We start from the raw sequence: 24390 nt of genomic DNA, 5'->3' as shown, positions 1-24390 counted from the left end.
AAACAGTTGGACAGTATATCTCTGTGACGGTCCATTTTACATAAAACCTGCACCATCACTGCTACACTAGCTGTAATGCAGTAAGGTTAGATGTGTTGTTAAACTACCCTCTGTCACAAACACATGCTGTGTGACTGAACTGCAGAGTAGCCCAACAACACTGATGCTGGGGGAATAGCTGCTGCATTACAGTACCTCAGTTTAACTAAAGGTGGCAGCACAGCCCCTGACACAAGGCAAACTGTGATCACTACAAGAGAGCATCTTTAATGTCTCAACATGAACCACCAGAACCACAGACATCCTCTGGTAGTTAACCAGTAACTTTAGAGACTTTTACCCAGTAAACCCAAACTCACTCTGTATAGTTATTATACAGTCTATCCATATGAACATTTTAAAAAACATACCAATGCCATATTTAACTCTTTGAGGAGTGCTCAGTAACACATTTTCCAAATAAGCCTGCAGGCCCAAAAATACTAGAGGGGAACTGCAGATGAACATGCTTTACTGCATCCATTTTGCAGTGCTTTAGGTCTGCTCACTGCAGAATGACATCACTCAGCCATGGCTGCTAGAGCAGAACCAGATTCTGTAAGGCTGTTCAAATTAATTAACAAATGACCTTAGATTAAAGGCTATGTCACAGATCAGACAATAAAGGCATTTATAATTTCAGTGAGCAAGATTATTCTCACATGATGCCTTTATATCACTTATCTTTTCTGCTACAAGCCCATATAAGACACAGCTTGTATTGTATAGAAGTTAGTGGTCAACAGAATGATTGGTCGACCAATTAATCAGGCAGATCTTTGACATTCCTAATTTCACATCCGCAGATGTCTGTGCTCACACTGCTCATTTTAAAAATGTCTGCAGATACATCTGCACCCTACACTGGAAGCATTTTACCTGCATATATACCAGTGAAAAGTTAAAATATGCATGTGAAAAATTAGTTGGGTGCACAAGGGAGAGTGATTTACTGGGATGCATTTTATTAGCACCTGAAAATAACAGTAAGTTAGATTATGAAATCTCAAATACAATTACAGTGTTTCCTCTGCAGTCTTTCCTCTCTGTGACTGTGGGCGGGGCACAGCTCCACAACACACAGGGGATGACAGGCAGGAGAGCAGAAGAAGCACAGGTGAAGTGATATCATTATACTTGACTTTTTACTGTACACAAAAGCAAGTTAAAAAGCCAATAAAATAGTTTAATAAAACACTTGTTGCACAAACTCTCAGAACAAAAGAATGTCCCAGGAGTCTACTACATTTTAAAAGTAGCTCCCGACTTACTTAAATTCTAAAAAAATCTCATATATATTTTCTCTACTGTGTACATGAGGGCGTCCACAGATGTGCCACATAACACAAATGACCATTCCTCATAGCAACAGCACTGAAGAGGTGTTTAGGGCCAGCATAGAGTGTAGGTCATCCATGGTTCCAAAACATTTTTTAAACACTTAAAATTATTTCAGTATTTTTATAATTCACTAAATTCTAATGAAGGTTCTGCATATTTGTGTTATCTCATTTGGATTGATTAAATTGTGTATTTTATCTGATGCAAAAACAGAAAAACAACAGAGGTAAAGATCAGCATTGGCAACTGAAAAAACAATACTGGTCACCCACTAACATTGGTTATCACATAACTCAACTGAAACTTTGATTAGATGCATTTGGATATAAAACCCTCTGGCTGCGTTTTCATTTTGGGCAAAACATTTCCAGAGTAAAAAAACTGTCTGATAAAGTGCTAAAGTGTGAAGTAACTACAGATAGTATTTCCTTTTATTTCAAGAACAAATATACTGAAGCATCACAGAAAGACAAAGTCAATCTCAGGGTTTGCTAATACAGTCCCATGGACAGGGTATAAATCCTTTGTAGGCAACAAAAAGCAGATCAATAAAGAAAGCATATAAACAAACCACAGTGGAAATGAAGTTGCAATGGATTAAGAGGGAGATGGTGGGGTTGACCAGCAGTGCTTCAAATTAAGCACGTGGCCAGGGAAAAAGAATAAAGGCCAGAAAGCCAGGGGGACTGTCAGGGTGAGAAGCAGGAAGAGTGCAAATGAGGAGAGAAAGATGCATGGCCATGAAGGAGAGAAAGGACCAAAGAAAGAGCGAGCACATGCGTGAGAGAGATGGGGGGAAGCAAGAAATTGAGGAAGAGAGAAAAACGGTAGTGTAGAAGTGATTTATGTCAGTTGTATAATTTTCTACCACACTGCGCCCTCCGCGCCCCCCCTCCCTCCACAGCTCTCCTTTACTCCTCTATATCCCACCCTCCCACCAGGGTGTGCGTCTTGTCACACCAAGAAACAGTCCCTGGCCACACCATCCAGTCATTAAGATTCTGCTGTGATTCGACTGCAGCACTTCGCAAATGGAAGACTGGACATAATTTCCCTAAAATGCTGTTTTTTATCACCTATTTCCCCTTCATCAGCTTGCCGCACACGATTGATAGCTGATGGCACCTCTGACAACTTAACGTTTTTATGGCTAGATTTATGGGCTATCTGCTCCTCTCCTTTTACAGCTGAAACTCTGTAAAAATGCTTATTTCTCAGATAAGGAGAGGGAGTGTGGAATGGTATCACACCCAGCTAAATGTATGTATGTATGGGAGAGAAGGGCCCACCTCACTGCATTGCAGTTCAGATCTGTGCTAGGCTTCCATGGCTTTATGGCTACTCTGAGACTGAAATTACCTCTGCATGGATTAAATAATACTTCTCACTTCTTAGAAAGCATACCACCCAAGTCTCATCGCCTCCTTAACAGTAAAATTATGCTGCATCGTCTTTCTAGGAAATAAACGCATCAAAACATCAATGTAAAAGAGACAACACTGTAAAGGAGCAACAATAAAACACCCTCACTAGATTCCATATGAGAAGTTATTTAAGATATGTCTTTTTCTCATGCCCTCTTAGCAAGTAGATGCAGACTGGTTGATTATTTGAAAAATGTGGTAGACAAACCGCATGATAGCTTTTTGCGGTTTTCAGGTTAAGACAAGTTTGGTTAATTGCAGTTAAGTTAAAATGAGTAAGCTCTGATGGCAGTAAAAACTTGAACCCATGACTGCAAACTAATTGTTGGGTATTTGTGTGCACGTATGTGTCTGCATGTTGATACAAGCAAGATGTTTTCAATGTGCTGGAAGCCTGCTGGACTTACTAGGCTGCAGTAGAAGTGTGGCCACTGCAGGTTCCCCTCCCTTCTCAGATTTACAGCCAGTACAGGCTCCCAGTTAGCCTTCTCCTCTCTTCCAATGATGAGCCTGGCAGATCCTCCACAGACACCCTGGGGGACTGGAGTGTGACAGGGAATGGGGGAAGGGAGCAACGATAAGAGAGAAAGAAAAGGAGAGAGATGTGAGGAGTAGGGAGGAGAGAAATAGAAGGAACCTGTCTGATGAGATCAATGATTCATAGACACCCAGGAGGACACACCCTGGAATGGGGTAATACCATATGTTTTAACTGCACTGCCCCATGATTCATTAGGAGTACCAAGGCTACAAGGAGCACCTTAGAAGAGAGACCTAGAAATCATATCTGCATGTTGTTAGATGCAGCCCATGTAGGGAGGGAATTTAATATTCAAGGCTACAGGATGCTTCCCCTTAGTGGAGAGGGTCAATCTGTTGAGTAGAGAAAGGAGAATAAATGAATGAATGTAGCAACATCGCTGGCCTCCATGCAGGAGACTGGGGTTCAAATCCCGGCTGTGGCCTACCTCCAGTAGGGGTCCTTGGGCAAGACCTTATGCTTACCCCTGGCTTTGTCTGTATCTTGTAAGTCACTTTGGTTAAAGGCGCATGAATTTTCCGCTTTTTTGTCTAGGTACTCTCTCTGCATCTGTGGGTCACTGTAGAAAGTTTATGGCATCAAATATGTAACTGGAAAAAGTGCCGCTCTAATGGCTTAAATATGGTCACATTCCCACTGAAGTAATCTAAGCATAGTGTTAACCCCTTTAAAGATTAAGCAAAAACTTTAATATCGCAAATGCAATAGTGTACTATGCTTATCTTATGCTTCATTACAGCAAATACACAGTAATTATTTTAAGTAGACTAGCAACAAAAGAATTTCACATTATCACTGAACCACTATAACCTCAATTATGTCCACAACACTGACCTTTTACAAAATTAATTTGAAACCTTTTCTCATGGAGCCCAAAGACGTCTTCGCCTCAGTCTAAACTAGAGAGCTTCCCAGTATATCCTGCCTTAATATAGGGGTGCAATGAACAGGTATGGCTCTGGTTTTGGAAAGCTGCCACACCTCATAGTATTCTAGCTTAATTTAGGCAATTTCTGTAGCAAACATTGGTTGACTACATCAGACATTTTCCAACAGCAAGGCTGAATAATGCACACGAGAATAGAGGGCCACGATAGTGACTCAGCACCTGAGAAGTCTTGATTGGCAATATAGCACTGAGGTTTATCATCACCTTATTTCCTAAAATATTTCCACATCACTGACTTGTTGACATCATACTGTGAAATTCTCAACATGTGAAGTATTGCAACAAATAAAGAACAAATAGAAAGCTACCAGGTAACAACATGACTTCACTGTAGTAAAAAAAAAACCATCATCTAAATACATTTTAATAGAATCCTATTAATCACATAATGTGAAATGTGGTCTCTTCTAAAAGGCCACAAACTGGCTTATCCATTGAAAAATGGTCTCTTTCTGATTAAGCAATCACATTGCAACTATAGGCTGCCCACTGTTCATAAATCACTTCAAACATACATGGCATTTGATTAGAAGCCATTAGTAATGAGCAACAGTGTGTGTATGACGTGCATGTGGGGAAGCATGTGCATGTATCTCATCTCACATTTTCCATGGTCTGCTCTTTAGGATGTTCCTCATTAGTGTGAATATTAATGCAACCAGAAAAGGGGGAAGGGGAAAGAAAAATGTAAAAGGAATTTGGAAGAGCATTTTAAAAGGGGCCATTTCATCAGAATCGTTATTTTTTTGCGGTTCTCTGAAGGCTCGTAACCGGCGGTCTATGAAGAGAGACATGCCGCAGTGGGGCTTAATTTAAAACCAGAAAGGTCACTGCACTAAGAAAGGTCCTCTGCTCCGCCAAAAATATAAAATGAGGAGGAGAAAAAGAAAGCAGTGGGGGAGAAGGAGTGGGCCAAGAAAGAGCGCAGATCAGAGGATGCCGATTGACAAGGGGAAACCCAGGCGGTACGAAACACATTCAAGTAATTTGGATAGACAGTGTTATGGAAGGGAGAACAAAAATGAAAAAATACTGAGGAAAGAGAAAAACAGAGGATAATGAACTGAGCTGCAATTGAACTGGAACAAGCCTGGCTTCAAAACAGATGCAGGACTTTTTTGTTTACTTTAATGGTGTTTTTGCAAGTAATTTGTTATAATGGCCTACAATTTCAGCAAAAAAACACAGCATTCATACAAAGTGAAGGATTGCCAATCTGTCCAGCAATCTGTGTTGGCAGAAACACAACCCTCCCCGAGCCTTTACTGAATTAGGCTTCACGTGCTTGATACTGGACCAGAGAACTAATGGTCAGATGGGAAATTACTTTTGCCATATGCAAGTCAGCACAAAATAGGTACAACTTTGAAAACTTAATTTCTCCCCAAAAATCTGCCCATCAGTGATGATCAGCTTTGGGTAAGAAATTGATGTCATGTGCTGGAAAAGGCCATGTTAACAACAGCAAACTTGCCCTCTTCTAATTCTACCTTATATTTTGCAAACTAACCCCATCTTCAATCACCGGTTTATTTATCAGCTCACTTTAATTGTCCACTGTTTTGTTTTGTTTTTTAGACTGAACCACATTACATAAAAGCACACAAGAGCCTCATGGCAGCAGCACGACAGCCGCTGATGTAAAGCCTCACGCTTTGCACAGATAAGACGGGTTCAATTTTAATGTTGCTAGCACACCGAGACGCACCAGGCTCACTTGTAAAACAGAATGCCCCCTTTGCTTGTAAACGCAGCAGCCCAAGAGAAGGAAAAAGAAGGGGGGGATGGGCAGGCTTAGGTGGGACTGAATGAAAAGGAGGAGAGGAATTCCACTTGTCCAACTCCTGCAATCCATCCAGTGGATCAATTTCTTCTCTCAAATTCCCAATCCATTCCCCATCTCTTTTAAAAACTAATACCAAATTCCAATCACAACTGCAGTAAAGCAGATCTTGTAAAAGGTCATAGTGTGACCTCTGAGTTCTCTAAACTGGCTGCTGGTTGGCCCACTTTCCTTTGAAATACTGCCCAGCCTGATATAAAACTCCCCTGTGCACAAACACATCACCAGTGAGACCTGAGACCATCCAGCCTATCAGTAGGTGACACAGTACAGAGTATAACAAAATATTGGTTGTCTGTGTTAACTGAAACAGGAACCAGAACCCTAACAAACAAGTGTATGGGGGACCAGAAATAAATTAAGGATAGGTGTATCTGTGTATACATGTGTGCTTGCCATAGGCAGCATGCTTTCATATAGTGGAGTATTTCTCCTGCAGCCAACCAAGAGAACTGATCAGATGGACGATCAAACACTAATCATTCCCTCACGGCCCATATCGAGTAAAGCTGTCATTAATTTTGCGGAATTACATCAAATCTGAGACATTCTTTATGTGGCCCACGGCCCGCAGACAGTTATACGACAGGGACTGCTGCGCTAAGCAGATGGGGCAGCTTGGCCTTGCATACTAAATACCACCGTCCCCCATTTCTCCATCTCCACCCACCCAACACTCTGCCCTCCTTCCAGGCACTCTGGCTCCTGAGCCCTCCATTCTTTGTTTTCTACCCTTCTAATGTATTCGTTAATATGGGATCACTGATTGTATCACTAATCCCACATTATTGAGCATTATTTACCTCAAAAAATAATCTAATGCAAATATTATAATATATTATTAGTAAAAACTGGCATTGATATGTATTTTTTTAAGTTCTACTCACATTAGTAACCTAAAACATGAATCTAGGATGATGAGGAAATAAATAGTGACTGACATAAACCTTTAGTGTTATTTCTTTGATTGTTGACAACAGTTTCCCTGCCTAAACACAACAGAAGGTCATAATCTCATTTGAGGTTTCCTTGGTAACTGATTACTGCTGAAGGCAAGTTGCAATTTATGACTAGTGACACATACCTGCCATTCTCTTTGAATGAGACATGTGGTACGCTATATTCAGACACCTCAGGCAATAAAACTGCAGTAGCACTCAGGGGCTATACCATTTTCTTATATTGAGAGGAATTCCAAGCCAGGCTGCTAGAAATCAGCAGATGACAGGGATTACATTTGTGTAGAATAGTACTACAACGAATAAACAAACAGCATGCCAACACTTTTGTGCCAGAAGAGTTGATAGCATTTTTTCCACTTAATGCTCAAGTGTTGATTTTAGTCCATTTTACACTTTCCAGAGGAAAAAAGTACCACATCTAATGGTGTGTGTGTGTATGTATGTGTGTGTGTACACGTACACGTGTGTGAATGTGCTAGGGTGGGGGTGTTATGACAGAGGAGCCATAACAGCAGACAGCCAGGTCAAGATCAAGCAGTTTCATGGACAATCCACTTTTAGTCTAGTCTCTATCAGGGTAAAGCCTCACATTCCTACTGTATAGCTATCTTCTAATTTCCCACAACAGCAGCACTTCAAAGTCAAGGCTATCTGAGGACTGTCATAATGCTTTCTAGAGGAAAAAACTGTGCCAAAAAATTAGCAAAACAGGTACAATGCCAGCATATGATGAATTCATAGAGGTATTGTATATTCATCCATCGGGCTTTGATACTGAGTAACTGAAATCATTTATCATTTAAAAAAAAATCAAAATTGAATGTTTGGGAGCTATGATTCAACAAAATTTAGTTAGGAATCTGAACCTGTTTTATATTGTTATTTCCTAATATTCTAGTCGAAAACATGCATGTAAACTATGGCTACTAAATAAGCTAGTCATTGCAGTGCAATTTATTTAATTATCACACTGCATAGAGAGCCACTACTCCCAGCACTACTTTGCTCAGACAGACTCAGCACACTATTAATCCACTTAAACACAATTTATAGGGTCTCAGCATTGACTGTCCATCGGCATAAAATTACATGAAGCGTCCTTATAGTGTCTTCAACAGACTAAATTAGCCTAACTGGACTTACTAATTGAGGAGGAGTAAAGAACTGTGTGACCGGATTGACTCGTCAATTAGCACAGATAAATAAGCAGGCTAGGCAGTATAAGAACATCCATAACTATAATAATAGGATGGACATTATTTAAGCTGTAGTTGCTCAGACATGATGACCTTTATCTTAAATACTAACTTCAGTTTCCACTTCTGTGATCTGGGTTTTTGTGGCTGCCTTTTGCTGAATGTACTGCAATGGAGATTCTCTTATCAATTGTAAACTGTTTCAAACTGAGATTCATAGGACAAATTACTGGCATGCACTTAATCCCATTCAACAGTTGCATCAGTTTTACAGTGATATAGAGAACTGCCATCTATCTAATTACAAAGGACTAATAATGATGTATAGTTGAGGGGTTGTTGGTCTTTTAATTTTTTGGATCTCATGCTGTAGCTTAATCATACTGTATATTGTTTTAATCTGATGTTTCTCCCACATTATGTTAATAGGTCAATAGCCTAAAATTACCTCACAAAGCTGTGGGACAGTGAGCAGTTGCTAGAGAACCTGTACTGTGTATTTTATATGTTTGAGGGATATGGTTTGCATGTGACAACCTCAAAGCAAAGCAATGGGCTTTCAAGATGGTATACTGCCATCTCCTGTCTGGAGTCATAACATCATCATGCAGGTTGGCAGTTTCATTTGTTTCCCTACATATAACAAGATATAGAAGATGTTAGGTATCTCTCAAACCTGTTAGGACTGGGATTACTGGGTTTTCTAAGAGACGTTCTGGAATAAAACCTAAGGTCCCTATTAAAAATATGGAACATGCACTTACCAAGCTCCAGAATGGAAAATGATGTATAATAAAAATGTTGACAACAACAGAGCAGTAACTTGGCAAACATCTGCTTAAAGATTTAGCAGGCTAATGTAAATAAATTGCAGCAATAAACAGAAACTGTCTTTACGGAGGAGAATCTCAAAGGACCACTGGCCAAAGGCTGGCTCAGGCAACTAGACGGGGTCACAGAAGGGAGACACAGAAGCCTTAATAAATTAGTTAATTATTCTCACTTTCACTTAGCTTGTTGAATTATAGCATTAGAGTATAGATCAGCACAGATTTGACTCAGTGTGATGACCCTTTACTAAACTAAAGATAGAAATGTGTCATGGAAATGAAATAATGGAAAACTTCTGCCTGTGCATTTTTAAAGAATGTTTGTGTGGTCTGCCAAAAACATGACACAAAGTGGATGACAAGTATTTACAAATGATATAATTTAAAATGAAAATACATTTATTAAAATGAATTAGAGAAAGTAGGCTAATGTATTTGTATAACATATCTTACTACACCTTTAAAATTGGTATAGGCATATATATGTGGTGTCTTCGTAAAACAGTTGTAATTATAAATACACTGCGTGAAATGTAAAACTCATTATGAAGCTGGATTTTTTTTGTTTTAAATACTTGATCTGTGAGCACATTTTGTTAAAAATACTATCAAGGCTCATTTGCAGTTTTGTTCTCGCATTTTATTGCAACACCAAAGTGAAGTCCAGCTAGTGGGGTTAGATTTAATGAGAATATGAAATAGATATTGAAATCAATTTCTAGTTAGATACTTTACTAATGCCAAAGGAAAATTCTAGTTTTGTAGTAGGCATTAAACAAAAACCTAAGTCTGCAAACACATAGAAGACAGTAGAACACCTGTAACACACAGATGTGAAATCTGGATTTATTTTTAGTGGCTAAATTTAATTAAGACCATTTATCAGACAAATGTCTATGTTTTGACTTAATTCATACCATCTTAGTGCGCAACTAGTTTAAATGAAATAGATTGATGATCACAAATACTTAGATGCGTGTTTGTATCACGTGTTCAACAGCTTTCCTGCACGTCCTAGTGAACCACTCAAGAAATACTTATTTCCATTGGTCCACCTTCACAGCGCTGTCCTACAACCAATGTGCCACTCTGTGATTTGGCATCGCTGAGAAAAACAACACCGGCCGATGACAGGCGTCATATTACGTCCAGTGCGACCTCTGCTTTTCTGCTTTGAGCTTGGGGATTGTAGTTTAAAATGATGCGTTACAGCGTCGTTTCAGCGACATGGTGAACAACAGTTCCCAAAATTCCGCGGCGGAAGTGAAGCTGTCATGCTTATGTTTTGCTTTGGTTTTTTGTTATTGTTTCGGGTTAGTGGAGCAACTGAGTGCGAGAAGGAAACACTTTAACGCTCACGTTTTTGTTTTTCTAGCGGACTGTCACAACAGTATCCGATAAAGAGAATACTAGTTTAACTCTTTACAGTGAAGTGAGGGCGATAAAAGGTAAGAGAGACATCAAAGACTGTCGAGATAATGTGCGCAGATGTCTTTTGTAGTTAACAAAGCCTTTTTACTGTCTCGTCTGACGCGATCACATGAACTACTTCAAGAATCATAATTAGCAGCTGCAGATTCACGTCTATAATGGCTCCGATTACACGATTGTCCTGCTAAGCTTGCATCAACGTGCATGGCACATTGTTTTCTCGACATGTGCTACTGTTGGGCCTCCAGCCTCATGCTGTGTAATGCGAACCCTCTGAATGCTCCTGTGGATTTTCGTTTATACTTTTCGGTGACTTCTGTAAAATATTCATCATTTGAATTGAGTGTGTACATTAGGGAAGCCTCCCAGGAAGCTTTACTCAAACAGCAAACTCTAAACCTATTAAACAGTAGATAAATATAAAGTACATAAAAGTCACAGTTAATCTAAGTTTGTAACACATGTACACTTTAAACTCTAAGAGTTTTCTGTGAGTGTTTTCCCTTCCACTTGTTATCGTATTAGACTGCTGATCAATTCTGCACCATTATGTGCTCTGGGTTGCTGAAATGTGCATTTCTGTTATGACAAAGTACTTTCAACATTTGTTTACATATGTAACACTGAAATCAATAACCCACACAATCCTGAATTAATAAAAAAAATGATTTGTTTAGGTTAATTGTGATATTAAGCGGTGTGTTTAACTGCAGGCAGAAATTCCTTAAAATTCATGGAGAGTATTTTAAGGTGCAACTTGAGCCCCATACATGCCATCTGTATATACACCACATGTACACGTGATGGTGTACAATAGCAATTTTGAAGATGACTGAAATAGCCCCAGGGCCATCATGTCATATGTCATGTTGCTCAAAGGTCGTCCTGTCACTGATGTTTAGCTTTGGGGCCCCTACCACAAAGCGAGATTAGAGGGCTATCTACCAATTCTAGTTCTAGCACTAGTACTTTTGTATTCTTCTACTAATTCTAGCAGATAACTAGTTATAGTAATCAGTAACAATCTGATCACTGGTCATTATATATACAGTACAGGACACACACAGAGAAAAAAGATTTTAATAATTTCATAAATATTAAAATAAATAATTTTTATGGATCAGTCAAATTGTCTTGCTGTTCTGGGCTTTTCTTGTGTGCTATTAAGATAAAGCTTTAACATTGGGATAGTTTACCACACAGAGTTACTTAGTGAATTACACTGATTATAGCTTTCTTTTAATTGTATAAGATTGTTTAATTTCCAACAGGATTAAAGATGTTGTTGATGCTTTTACACTAAATGTGCACATCAGAAAAACAGAAGGAAAAGATAATTGAAAACAAAAACTTTACTCTCTTTGTGGTTCTGATGATGCAACGTCTAATTAACAGTAGGGCTTTCCCAAATACCACCTTTTGGGTTCCAACGTCTCGGTTCTTTTGTTCAGCAAATACGCAGAACTTTGGTCTGGGCCAGAGAGTTAGCGCAGCAACCACCTTTTCATAAATAAGCAATTTCTTGCCACATCTTTAAATTAAGTTAATACCACCTAAATAAAACCATAATCATATAGCTAGCTCACTAAGCCTAAACTCACCCTCTACACTGTTCCTGTAGTGTCCATTAGTCAGTTCATATTATCTGTAAAAAGCCTGTTCATTGTAGCACCCTAAAATGCCCCAATGTATATGTATCTATGTATTTCAGCATTTTAACTGTGTAATTACAGTATAAAGTATTCATTATTCTAAATATCTGAATATCAAAATGAAAACTAAATACCTGTCTAAAAAACAAATATCTGGATATTCGAGTACAGCCCTAAATAACAGCTCCATGTCTTTCATATGAACATGCTTATAGGTACCTTAGTGTTACCAGTTATCCAAGGCACTCAGTGTTAGCTTTAGTGAAGATAGATAACCCTGGACTCTAATGAACTCACTTTGTGGCACAGGCCCCTGGTGTCTCTTCGCCAGGTCTACACTCAGTCAGGATATCTTCTTACAGTGAATAACTACTTGAAGGCTCTTTGTTTTCCAGCCATCACCCCTTCCTAATTCATTAATGGTAATTTTAATCATGCATGTCAGTTTCTAATTCGAGCTTGTAAATAACTAAAAACAATTATCAACTCAAGGTTTAAACATTGTGTTTTTCCTGTTGGTGCAAAACAGCCTGCCTTTGTTTTGCGTTGCCATGGACAAGGCTTGTGGGGTGGAGTTTAGGAACGTGGGCTGCACTTACTTCCCTCAGAGCAGAGTTGATTGCCACTACACATTGAGCTCACAGCACAACTGGGCCAGCAATGACTGGATAGGGCTCTTCAAGGTATTGTTAACTTAACGACTGTTACAAAAATAAAGTGAATAAAGACTTTATTTATGTTGAAGAAAAACTAATAGTGTGTGCATGTTTTCTTCCTCAGGTTGGATGGTCATCAGTGAAAGACTACCATACATTTGTCTGGGCACTGGCTCCAGCAGACTATCAAGAAGGCACAGAAGTCAACTGCTGTGTTCATTTTCAGGGTACTCATGCCATTCTAGTTTTGTTTTATTCCCCATAGTTTGCCAAAATCTATATAACACAGTTCTACAAATGCACATAAAACCTTCAGCAGGGGATTGACATTTGTGTAAACTGAATAGGTCTGTAGTATAAAAAGTACACAACATCCTGTGTATAAGACAAACGCCCCTCTTGGCTTGGTCTAACACAGACACACTTTGTCAAAGGTTGAATTTATTTAGTAAGCACATGGTTGAGTAATGATGAGAAAGACAGTGGCTCAAAGCCTGGTCTGACTTCCACTTCACACTAGCAAATACAGTGTTCATTTTGTCAGTGGTAGCTGATAAGCTTGATTCAGCATGAGGGGCACATGTGCAGCAGGTGTGGCACTGACCCCTGGTAGAGTGAATTATCGCCAACTTAAGCTTGGTGTCAGTGTCATTCTTTATTGGAAGAAGAGCACTGGAAAAACCGTCGACAGAAACTGCTGATGGTTCCTTATCTCTAGCAATGCAGTGATTTAATAAGAAGGTTGTCTGCACTGTGACCTAAGATGGTGCTGTAAGTTACAATACAGCTCATAAACCTTGCTGTATGTGATTCTTCTTGTCTGTTTTCCATTTCACCCCTTTACTGCACGTGTTGTGAAACAGAAATTCAAAGTAAATCATTCTAAACATGAAGCCATGATCTGTGTAAGATACGAATAATACTAGATTCGCTTACTTTATGGGCTTGAAATCATGGGACTGCGGCTGGATGGTCTCTGGTAAGAACAGGAAGCAGCAAGCATAACATCAGTTCCTGGATAGTCGATTAAAGTAGGAAACATAAGTTGGTTACAAGATTGTACAGATAGCAAAACTAGCAAAGAAATCAATTCCTTGGTACCATGATTAGTGCTGCTGAAGTTTCAGTGAGGGACAATTAACAGGATGTTGTTTCCTTTCAATGTTTGTTGTTACAAACATCATTTAGATTAGCTTAACTAACTTTTATCTATGTGGTTTCTAAAGTAGTTAGTTGGCTTTGCAATACTGCATATTACCCAGGTTGTGCACAAACACTAGAAGCAACTGCAGAAATGTTGTCAGGTGTAAAAATACTAAGTGATGAATGTAAAATATTACCAAACCGTGGTTATCTCTAACTCCAGTGCTGAACCTCACGTTAGCTTCTCACTGACCCCAGCTAGGTCCTGTTTGTGCAGACAATTGTCTTCACTGGTGTTGGTGGCTTTACTAACTTTCTGCCCTCTTACCCAAACGTAATTTTTTGCTCATTTTAATTGTACTGGTGACCAACTAGCAATGTAACGTTAAAGCGCAATTTACGAGTTTTGAATAACGTTACATATTTTCACCTAACACGCTAATGATAATGCTAACACTACAACATGCTAATCATTTCCTTAGATAGCTGTTAGCTAATCATTCTACTGAACTGAAGTCAACTATTCTCAACTAACCCCAGTAATCTAAAACAAGCCTATCTTATAAAATGTGCAAATTGATGTTAGCTTCACGGAAGCTCATAAAACTTGTTGTACTTTAAGAAACATCCCCAAAGTGTAGCAACAACAACTTGGCGTTAGCTTGCCTTGATACAGCACCACAGAAGTCTCCCATCTTTTGTGCACATTGACAAATTTAACATAATAATGACGAAACGATGACTCACCTGGTGCAAACTGGGCTAATTGTGACCAAAATCTAATCCAAGATTGCGCATCACTTTAGTCTCTCTCACCTGGACAGAAACATTTGACTGCTGCCGACAGGTGGCCGGAAGCTGACGTCATGGCGGCCACTTTGTTAGGTTCACCTGGACATTTTATCCTTTGCACATGTCTCTTTATGTATCACAATAACAAATCCATATAATATAAACTTTGTGTTTTATAGGCACCTGTTGTATAAATACCACTCATCATAAAAGTTTTATAGTGACCTTAAGTGGTGATTAGTGTCTCAACATTGAAATTAGACTACGAGCTCTAAATTAAGATATGCCAAACTTGAACTAAGGTCATTTTATTCTTTTTTTTTCCCCATCATCTTTAGCCTCCTATCTGCCCAAGCCCAGCTCACAGGAATATGAGTTTGTATATATCGATGCTAAGGGGAAAGTGTGCTCCCACAGCTCCAAATTCACTTTCTGTGCCCCGAAGCCACTTGAGGATCTGGTGACACTTGAGGAAGAGCCCCATGGAGAGGAAGCAGGCACAGACATGCTGCTGGTAGTGCCCAGAGCTGAACTGCTGCAGGTGAGAGCATCAATTACAGGACAGACTCAGAAGATAATGCTGCAAGGAAGAATGTTTTTCAAATGCTGATAAACACATACAAGGGGAAATTAATGCCGTGGCTGGCTATTTCCTACCAAGATTAGAGCACAATAATAATTCAACTGCTGCCTGCTTCCTCCTATCTCTTGTCAGAGTCGACTGCAGGAATGTCTGCAGGAGCGGGCTGAGCTGTTGCAGGTGCAGGAGGCAGTAAACAGACAAAGGGCAAAAGAGAAAGAGGAGTACAAGAGGGCGAGGGAGGCCTGGGACAGACGACGCAAAGAGCTGGAAAGCGATATCACCAGGCTGCAGGATGAGCTCAAGCTGAGTCAAGAGAAGAGCAGGGAGATGGAGGATATGCAGAAGGTGGTTATAGACCTAGACAAATAAACAAAAGCCATTCAGTTAGGCTCAATTTGTTTTTACCATTTCCAGACTGTTCTTTTTATCTGTGCTCATACTCTCTGATGAAAAGCACAAGGCTCTGCTTAAACAACATCCACCCAGGTTTAATGGAACCTTTTAAATAACAGCTATTTAGTCAAGTGTCTCAGTTATTATATTAAATAGCTTATTATTAAAGCTTTATCCATAGCATGATACATTAAGATTCCTCATAAAAATTCCCTCTGGTCCATAAGGAGGAGCAGGCATTGGGAAAATCACTAGCCCAGGAGAAATGGGCTTTATTGGAAGCCAAAGAGGCAAGTGAAGTGCGAATCAGAGAACTGGAGGAGGACATCAAAACCTTAACTCAAAGAACTGTGGAGAGGGAGACCGCATTGGAAAGGTCTGGCATTTTACTTTTTTCTCTTCTACTCTTTCTTTGTGCTGTACAATCATCTAATGCAATTATTTGTTTGTCATTAACAAAATCTGTGTGTGCAGGTTGAAGGACAGAGCAAAGAGGGCAGGAGCTCAGAGGAAAGAGGAGGAGAGTGAGAGAAAGAGCTTGCAGGTCCCACTACTGAGAATGCTGGATATCATAACAAAACATGTCCCTGTTGCTCTTTTTTTTTTTTATCCCTATCTCTTTTCCCATCTGTTCATTTTTGTCTCATAGACCAAGTTGGAACAGACAGAGGGTGAACTCAGAAGTCTGTCAAAGGAGTTCCAGGGCCTGAGGAACTCCTTAGCTCAGAGAGACACCAGTGTCCTGCAGCTCCAAAACACCATCACCACCCTCACTCAGAAACTCACCATCGCCCACAGGAAAGAGGTCAGTTATTTTTTTGGAAATCAGAGGGGGCAAGATTGAAAGAAGCATTGGAAATTGATATATGGATTTTATAGATAAAGCTGGACTAGTCAAATTTGAATGCTGGAGGCTTCAATGATCTAACCATCTGCACACTTGTGTTTACCAAGTGAGTTTTGTAAGTGGAATTTGCACCTGACACCAGAATTAGTTTGGGGCAAACACATGTTATCAGTTACTAGAGATAGAATGTTGTTTTCTATTGCTTAGCTTTAAACAAAAGTTGGAAGCCAGCTTTTGCCCCTCTGGCAGATGTTTCAGAGTTCCACAGCTAAGAAAGAGCAGGCGGAAGAACGCTTTTGTTTATCCATCTGTTCTGTTGCTGAGCTCAATTGTTATGATAATAGTTTTATCTCATTGTCAGAACATCTTACAACTTGACTTTCACATTTCAAATTCAGTCTATGCAGGAAAATCCTCTATAGATACAGATATTTATCCAACATAAGCTTTCTTTGTTTATTTATGGCCAGGCTGAGTGTGAGGCAACGTTAAAGGAGATGCGGAGCCTGCGGGAGCGTCTCAATGCAAGTGAGCGAGCTGCAGAGAGCTTGAAGAGCGATCTAAGTGCCATGATAGCCCAGAGGGATCAAGGACAGGCTGAACTGCATCAGGCTCGCCTGCAGGCCGCCCAACTCACACTTCAACTTGCAGATTCCAGTCTGGCCCTTAGAGAGGGAAGAGCCCAGTGGGTGCAGGAGAGGCAGAATCTGCAGCGCATTTCTGAGGTACTGCACTGCTGCAGAACATGGAACACATAGTGCATAAGTTAGACAATTTTGAGATGGTATTAGAGTTAAAGATACTGTCTGATCATGTGTGCTACTCTAACAGAACGAACATGAGAAGCTAGAGAAACTCAACACAGAGATGCAGAGGATGGAGGAGAGACTGCAGGAGGAGAGGATGGAGAGAGTGAAGCTGGAGGTTGAGCTTGGAAGAGAAAAGGATTGCAACCGGGTGAGAAAGACTAGATTTTACATCCATCTGGCCAGCAGAGACGTTTGTCTGAAGTGATTTGTAAAATAAGAACTCAAATCCAGTAGAAACAACAGTTACATTTCAGATACAGTACAATGCCAAAGTATCTGTACTGGTTCTGACATGCCATACTGATGTTAGATGATTTTGATAGATAGTAGTAGTAGAAACAACTGTACACTGCTACTTCATAATATCTTGCCTGCAGGTTCAGCTGAGTGAAACCCGCAGGGAGCTTCAGGAACTAAAGGCCAGCCTGAGGGTCGCTCAAAAAGAGAAGGAGCAGCTACTTGCAGAGAAGCAGGTCAGAAAAACTGATTAACAGGGGACAACTTGAATCTGTGCTGGCAGAGATTTGTTGAAAAAGGGGGAAGATCTGTGCTAGTATGTGGCCAAAGATACTGACTTTTCTTTAAATTTAGTGTTAAGTATATGTAAAGGTTGTATTACTATATAAAACTGTATTTGTATTACTATCAAGCTCAATTTCACCCATGAATTGTTGTTTTTCTAAAAGCAATGTACTGCTATATATTATGTTGAATAGCAATATATTCATGTCCTAAACATCACAGATGTAATTTGTAGTATACTCAAGTATGGTCCCAATTGTTGTGAGTCTTCTTGCCATTGTTGTCTTCTTAGTTGTTATTGTGCAGTATAAATTGTTTATAGTGCAATATAAATCAGTGGTTTTCAGGAGAGTCAGTGCTTCTGCTGTTGAAGTGCCTGCATATTTTTTGTTGGCTACTCACCCTCACATTTGTTCTTTACTGGCAGAGTAGATGGTCAATGTTTTTAAAATCAGTGTCCAGCTGAATTTTCACATTTTATTTCGGAGAATAGCAGCCAATCCATGGCACATAATAAATCAAACAAATGTTTATAGTACAGTGATAATAATATTTATTTAATAGAATGTTTGTGTATTTACTGTGTAACCATTTTATTTGGGTTTGGCTTGAAGAAGTCAGACATCGTGTGGGTTACGAGGGTGACGGCAGCGGAAACCATGATGAAAATCCTGCCCCGGTGTGTGATACGATGGTTGTATTTTCTTCTACAGGAATTGATAGAGTATATCTGTCAGCTGGAGCAGAAGATGGGAACCAGTGCCAAGTGGAGTGCTGCCCCGATTGCCTCTACAGGTGAATGGAGCCGCACATTAATCTACTGTATGCCCTGCAGATGTGAACAATAAAAAAGTTAACTATCGTTCAACAGCAGCACTAAATATTGTTCCGAATGTCCCGAGTCCGTAGCTGACAGGAGCAGTTTTTTAAGAGAAATGTGACCACTTTTTCTTTGCCAATGTTTCTATCTAGCGGGGCATCCCGACAGCACATTATCTGACTCTGAGGACGAGAACCCAGAAGCCCTGCAGCCTCTCCGTCCACCAAGACCACTCGGACACTACAGTCTGTGTGAGCAGGGCCAGCCTGACTCCTTGCTCCTTGCCACCCCTCCTGCCTCCCCCAGGGAGATGGAGAGGACAACAGTGGTCATCAACCAGCCAGCCCCGCTCTCCTCACCACACCAGGCTGGAACTGACACTCTGCCGCACAGTTCTGATTCGGTGGGGCACATTATCTGAGCCATTCAGTGTCGCCATAGCATACTTATATGTGATACTGAAAATGAGTTATGTCTTCAAGCTGATAGCTGTGCACACCAGTTAAACATGGGCAGTGGATTGTTTGATATAGACACTATCTCCTGAAAGCAATTAGGCTGTTAGTCTGCAAGTTATTAGACTCTAATAGCTGCTGGACAGATATGTGTTAAGTGTGTGTGTGTGTGTGTGTGTGTGTGTGTGTGCGTGTGTGTCTGTGTTTTCTGTCTGGTCTTTAGGAGGAAGATTCAGATCCACTTGAATGTGGAAGGCGCAGCTCTGGTGAGGAAACAGCACTTTTGCTCCCTGAGCACATGGACACTGTTCTCAGGTATAACCCCAATCCTCACACCAATGATAACCACATACCACAAAATGTCATAAATAGTAAAGTTTATCAATGTAAAAGGATGTACTGTAAATATTTAGAGTAAACTGTACTGAAATGTCAGGAACATTTCACACTTCACACTTGAGTATTTCCAGTGTATGCTACTAATGCTGCATTTCAGAAAGAAAATAATATGCTTCTTACTCCCTGAACACGAATACAATACATTACTTAGATACTAAACTTGCTGTTCAGACCTTATTTGGATTGGATTTGCATTTAGATATATTTTTTTATTAGTTCCACCTTGAACTACTGTACACTTTAACTGTAAATGCTACTTATGCATTGTTGCATCAGTATTAACATCTAATATATCAGTCGCATGGACCATTTTTGGAACAAGTACTTTAACTTTTTAAGGGCAGAACTGCAGGTAACATAGCATTTCTACATTTTATATTGGCATGTTTACTTAAGTAAACAGAGTACTTGAAAAGACAGTATTATGAATGAACACAAATTTCTCCCTGTCACACTGGCTGGTTTTAAACTCCAGCAATACTTAATATTTTATGAGCTCCTTGAGTTGTGTACAACCTTACTCTGCAAAGTAATTAGTGAACACAGTTGCCACATGAAATCAGTGGAGTAAGAAGTATCATATTTCTCCCCCAAATGCAGAAAAGTAAAAGCATAAAGTATCGCAAAAGGGAAGTATAATACACTTAGACATTAAATTTAAACTGGGGCACAATACCTCAGCAAATATACTCTGTCGCATTCCCTCCTCTGGTCTCACACAGTCATGGTTTTGTGAATTCAAAGCTTGCTAGTGCACACAGACACATGCACCCTAGTTATTTATGGTGACAGGGTGAGTATGGCTTGAAGATGGAAGTTTTGAATATGTGGTCGTAAAAGAAGTTGAGTTAGGGTGAGGCGGGGGAGACTGTGTGAGACAGAGCCGGGCCGTGGGAGGAGCGAGATGGGAGGACAAGGGGACAGATAAGTTGACAGCAAGCTGTAGCAATGATTTACCTGAGGGGTGTACCACAGCCACGGGCCAATTTTCAGCATCATTAAAGCGTTCGCTCTCGCACTCACCCACTTCTTCAGTCTAACCTGCTCTTTCAACCAGAATGTGTGTTTCTTTCAAGTTTTTTCACACACGCACACTCTGCTTTGTGTCTTCTTCCTCCAGCGATCTGGCTGACACCTCACTATGGTAACCAGTGGGCACCCAGCCACAGCCGCAACAAGTCAGTGTGGTTCCACTTTGCGTCCACTAACAATCATATATTCCAGTACATCTCACTCACTACACAGACAAAATGTTAATATGCAATTTACATCGTATTTGCCGTTAACCTATCCTAGACTGTTGTTTTACCATCTTCACTATTTCACTATTAGCACTGACATAATGCTGGTGGTGATGGGTCAACACCGTGTTTATGACTGACAGAAGACTTGCATAGTTTGAAATGGTGGGATTTTAAGGACGAGCCCAGGCATTTGAGAGTTCACAGGCTGTAGCAGAATGATAACTGTTGAATCATTGCTATGTCAAGAGCTTTACGACGGATGTTATGTCGTGTTTTTATGACATTTGTGATTAGGAGTCACGACAGGCGCTGTAATTATGATGTTTTTGTGCAGGCCCAGGTCTGCTGAAAATCATGGCAAAACTCTCTTCCCACATTAAATTCTCCACAGTAGCTTTGAACACTATTCGCGGCAACATAAAGTAACAATACAGCATCATGCTAGAGTTATACTGCAGTAATGTAGGGCTACGACATGATATTACTCCTCCATTTACTCAGAACTAAGATTTGATATGCACTTTTTTGTACTCATTAGCAGTTCATCGTTGGCATGCAGATACAGCAAAGGAGATTTACTGTAGTGATGAGGAGGCTTTCAGAGATGGACAGTGTTTGAAATGAAGAGCTTTTTGAACAGATTGTGTTTAAAGTCTATTAAGATAGATGACAGATGCAACTTTCTACTTTAGCAGCTTAATATCATCATTATTATGGAATTAATGCTCATAAGCTTTTCACTGGAGATTCAGCTGCAGATTTTACTTGTTAATTATCCTAGATTTTACATTTCATAGTTATCAACATGAAAGGCTAATTTACTATGTGGCCATTTGGCTATTTAGCATCAATCTTTATTACAGTTTATTATAGCTTATATTGCACACAAGTTTACATCACATTCATGCAGTTCTAAATTTGTGCCTAAAATAATCAAAAATATTCAAAGTATCTTTATAGATCCTTCTATCATGACATTGTGTTGTATTTTCCCCTATAGCCCTATGGCAATATACTGCCTAATAAAAATTGCTGCCTACCTTTTAATCAATACTGTTAGCATTTTTTATGATTTTCTATTTATAATTAACTTGAGTTATGCTGCAATTAAACTATATTCAGGTTTAGTCAGAAATAGGTGAGATTTCATACAACTGTTTGTGTAATGTGTGACGATATTTTCCATGCCTGGCTACAAAAATTTGTTAGACACTTTGATGCTTGATTTTATCTGCCGCATTTGCACCCAGTTTTTACTAGAGATTTTTAGATGAAAAGTTGATATGTGGATACTTTGCAATATGTAGGATGTGTCCTTTCATCTATATCTTAATCATTACCATTGTGTGTTGTTTATCCATGCTTAATCTACATTTAGTTTTTATTTTCTGCTTTCAAATGCTCACTTCAAGTCTATTAAGAGTTAATATTTGAGGTGTTTTGTTGAACGATGTTGGTGCTAATGAAAGGAAATGATACCAGCATGTTGAGTGAAGGTGATGAAAATATGTTTAAGAAATTTATTTTAATGTTTAATGTAGCCACAAAAAGGAGTAAATGTCTATCTAGGTATTTTAGCTTTGTAGTCATGTTGATTCACATATAGAGCGTTTTGAGGACTCTGGTATTCTTTGCCAGAAAACAGCACACTACACTATGTATATTCTCCATGGTCTTTGTTTGTGGTTGTAATCTAACTTTATGTCTATATCTTAGGGAAGTTTTTTTGTTATTCCACTGAGAGCTCCAGTACGAGTGCTACTTGTTAGGACACTGTCTCACATTGCAATAAAGCTCCAGTGGTTATGGTTTGATTTGGAGTTTTGTTTGTGAGGGTTTTCCCACATGTACACCACCGCATATTTTTCCGTCATGTAACAGGCTTTTGGGTGGGGCTCTGTATAATAAAATGGTGTGTGTATCCATTATTGGGTCTAATGTGTCTTTTTCTGGCCAAAGATCACAGCAATATTTTGATCCTCACATGACATTTCACTGGTAATTAACTATGCCATTTCTTTTCGTACAGCTATATAGCCTATATTCCCTTTTGGCTCATTGCCTGTTTCAGATGGTTTCTCATCTGGACTTTCTCTCCACTCACCTTTGGCTCTCCCACAGTCCACCCTCAGGGCTGACCTCCTCATCATCTGCCTCCCCATTCTTCCAGCAGTCTCCTGCTTCCTCTTTTAAGCTCCCCGCTGGCCCCCTACCACACTCCCTCCATCTTAAGTCTGGGGTGACGATAGCTAATTATAAAATCAATGATGCCGGGCTGCCTAGTTTACAGCCTCCTCTAAAACCTTAACTGGGAAATCACTGTGGGATTGATGACTCCCTCACTCTTTATCTCTTTTAATTAGAAATGTAAAAGATATGAAGACCCAGAGGCCAGAACACATCTCCTAGTTTTTTTATGGCTCTGACGCCAGCCTTCCCCAGCCCTTGCTCCCTTTCTCCAAATCACTGCTTCCTCTACCTGGTCTTGTTTATTTCCTCTGCCTTGCTCTTGCACGCCTTCCATTGTGACTCTTGTCACAGATACCTTCACTGTTTCATCACTTTCTCCATTACCCTTTCTCTAAGCTCGCCTGCCTGCTTCTCTGCTCATACAGGGGAAGGTGTTAAATTTATGTTCTTTGCACTTAAGGTTTCTCACCTTCTCCTCACCTCTCCTCTCTTCCCTTGACTGATTCCCAACCCTGGAGGGAGTCACTGCACATGTAACAAATGATGAACATGTCCTTTTTGTCTGTTTCAACCCAAGCAGGAAGCAAACTGTAAATGATGTGGTATTTCACATTATGACCCTGATCCCAACACAATGCATTCAGCATATGACATACACACCTTTCTGACCTGTATATAGCTTTATCAAACCCAGATCACATACACCTCCACCCTCTGTCTTTATCACACTCTGAGCCCAGGCTCTTCCTCCCTAACTGCTGCCAGGAGCACTTAGGTTCACTGAGCTTTATCCTCCCGATCACTCTCTGAGGAGCTGCAGCTTCTGCTGCATTATCTTTCCTGTGTGTTTAGGTACCACTGCAGTTTGTTCATGTTCAGAGCAAACTCAGCAGATGTGCAGCATGGTCTCTCTTTGGGTTTTAAAATTCAAATGAATTTCTGTGGTATGCTGCAGTCATGACCTACTTTTATGGATTCTTTACTATTTTCTCTGAATAATTGATGTCCTACGGCTGCAAGAATATTACAAGGATGATTTTTTTCCCTACCTTTTATTGATTCCTTGTACAGTTATACCATTTTTCTAGAGGTCTTTCTTTACACATTTTCATCATCTATCACATCATCTTTTAATTTTCAGTAAAGACTTCCTACTTCAGGTAATTAGATAATCAAATATCACTGATATGGAAGGCTGAGTATATAGAAATCTTGCCTGGCTCCTTTAAATTACCTCAAGCACACCCAAACCCTCCCTTGGGTTACCATGGCAACACGTTCCAGGGGCTCAATATATGAGCCCATTTGATTGTTCCTTGTAAAATAGTG

General features: G+C 39.8%; 1 protein-coding gene and 1 long non-coding RNA gene across 4 annotated transcripts in view; one reads left to right on the top strand and one right to left on the bottom strand.

Moving 5' to 3' along the window:
• LOC113167486 overlaps positions 1-15004 on the bottom strand; it is a 30914-nt gene extending 15910 nt beyond the window's left edge. Inside the window, exons 1-3 of one of the 2 annotated variants that reach the window (XR_003299290.1) lie at positions 14755-15004; positions 13801-13878; positions 3212-3345 (exon numbers count right to left, since the gene is read on the bottom strand). This is a non-coding gene — a long non-coding RNA (uncharacterized LOC113167486). Of the gene's footprint in view, positions 1-3211; positions 3346-13800; positions 14010-14754 lie in introns of those variants that run through there. The other variant, XR_003299289.1, reaches the window with a different exon arrangement.
• On the top strand, positions 10410-22799 carry calcoco1a (calcium binding and coiled-coil domain 1a). Of its 2 annotated transcripts, none has more exons than XM_026368126.1 (15): positions 10410-10573; positions 12738-12891; positions 12989-13091; positions 15138-15340; positions 15515-15727; positions 16003-16151; positions 16250-16319; positions 16425-16580; positions 17093-17347; positions 17454-17579; positions 17809-17904; positions 18667-18748; positions 18929-19176; positions 19452-19543; positions 20748-22799. In XM_026368126.1, exons 2-15 carry the CDS (start codon positions 12760-12762, stop codon positions 20773-20775), a joined length of 1953 nt encoding a protein of 650 aa, XP_026223911.1. In that variant the 5' UTR covers positions 10410-10573; positions 12738-12759; the 3' UTR covers positions 20776-22799. The 2 variants fall into 2 exon arrangements, with proteins under 2 accessions (XP_026223911.1, XP_026223910.1); XM_026368125.1 differs by having other exon boundaries at positions 10411-10573; positions 18926-19176.
• Positions 22800-24390: the final 1591 nt, after the last annotated feature.

This window comes from Anabas testudineus, chromosome 7 (assembly GCF_900324465.2).
Source record: "Anabas testudineus chromosome 7, fAnaTes1.2, whole genome shotgun sequence".
Lineage (NCBI taxonomy): Eukaryota > Metazoa > Chordata > Actinopteri > Anabantiformes > Anabantidae > Anabas > Anabas testudineus.
Note: the sequence above shows the minus strand (reverse complement) of the source record. Positions and strands in the feature narration are given on the sequence as shown.

Excerpts from the sequence above, each read along its gene's own strand:
- calcoco1a (XM_026368125.1), top strand. The coding sequence starts at position 12,760 with ATGGACAAGGCTTGTGGGGTGGAGTTTAGGAACGTGGGCTGCACTTAC. Across the intron at positions 16,581-17,092 it reads CCATCGCCCACAGGAAAGAG|GCTGAGTGTGAGGCAACGTT; the intron begins GTCAGTTATTTT and ends ATTTATGGCCAG. Across the intron at positions 17,580-17,808 it reads GAGAAAAGGATTGCAACCGG|GTTCAGCTGAGTGAAACCCG; the intron begins GTGAGAAAGACT and ends TCTTGCCTGCAG.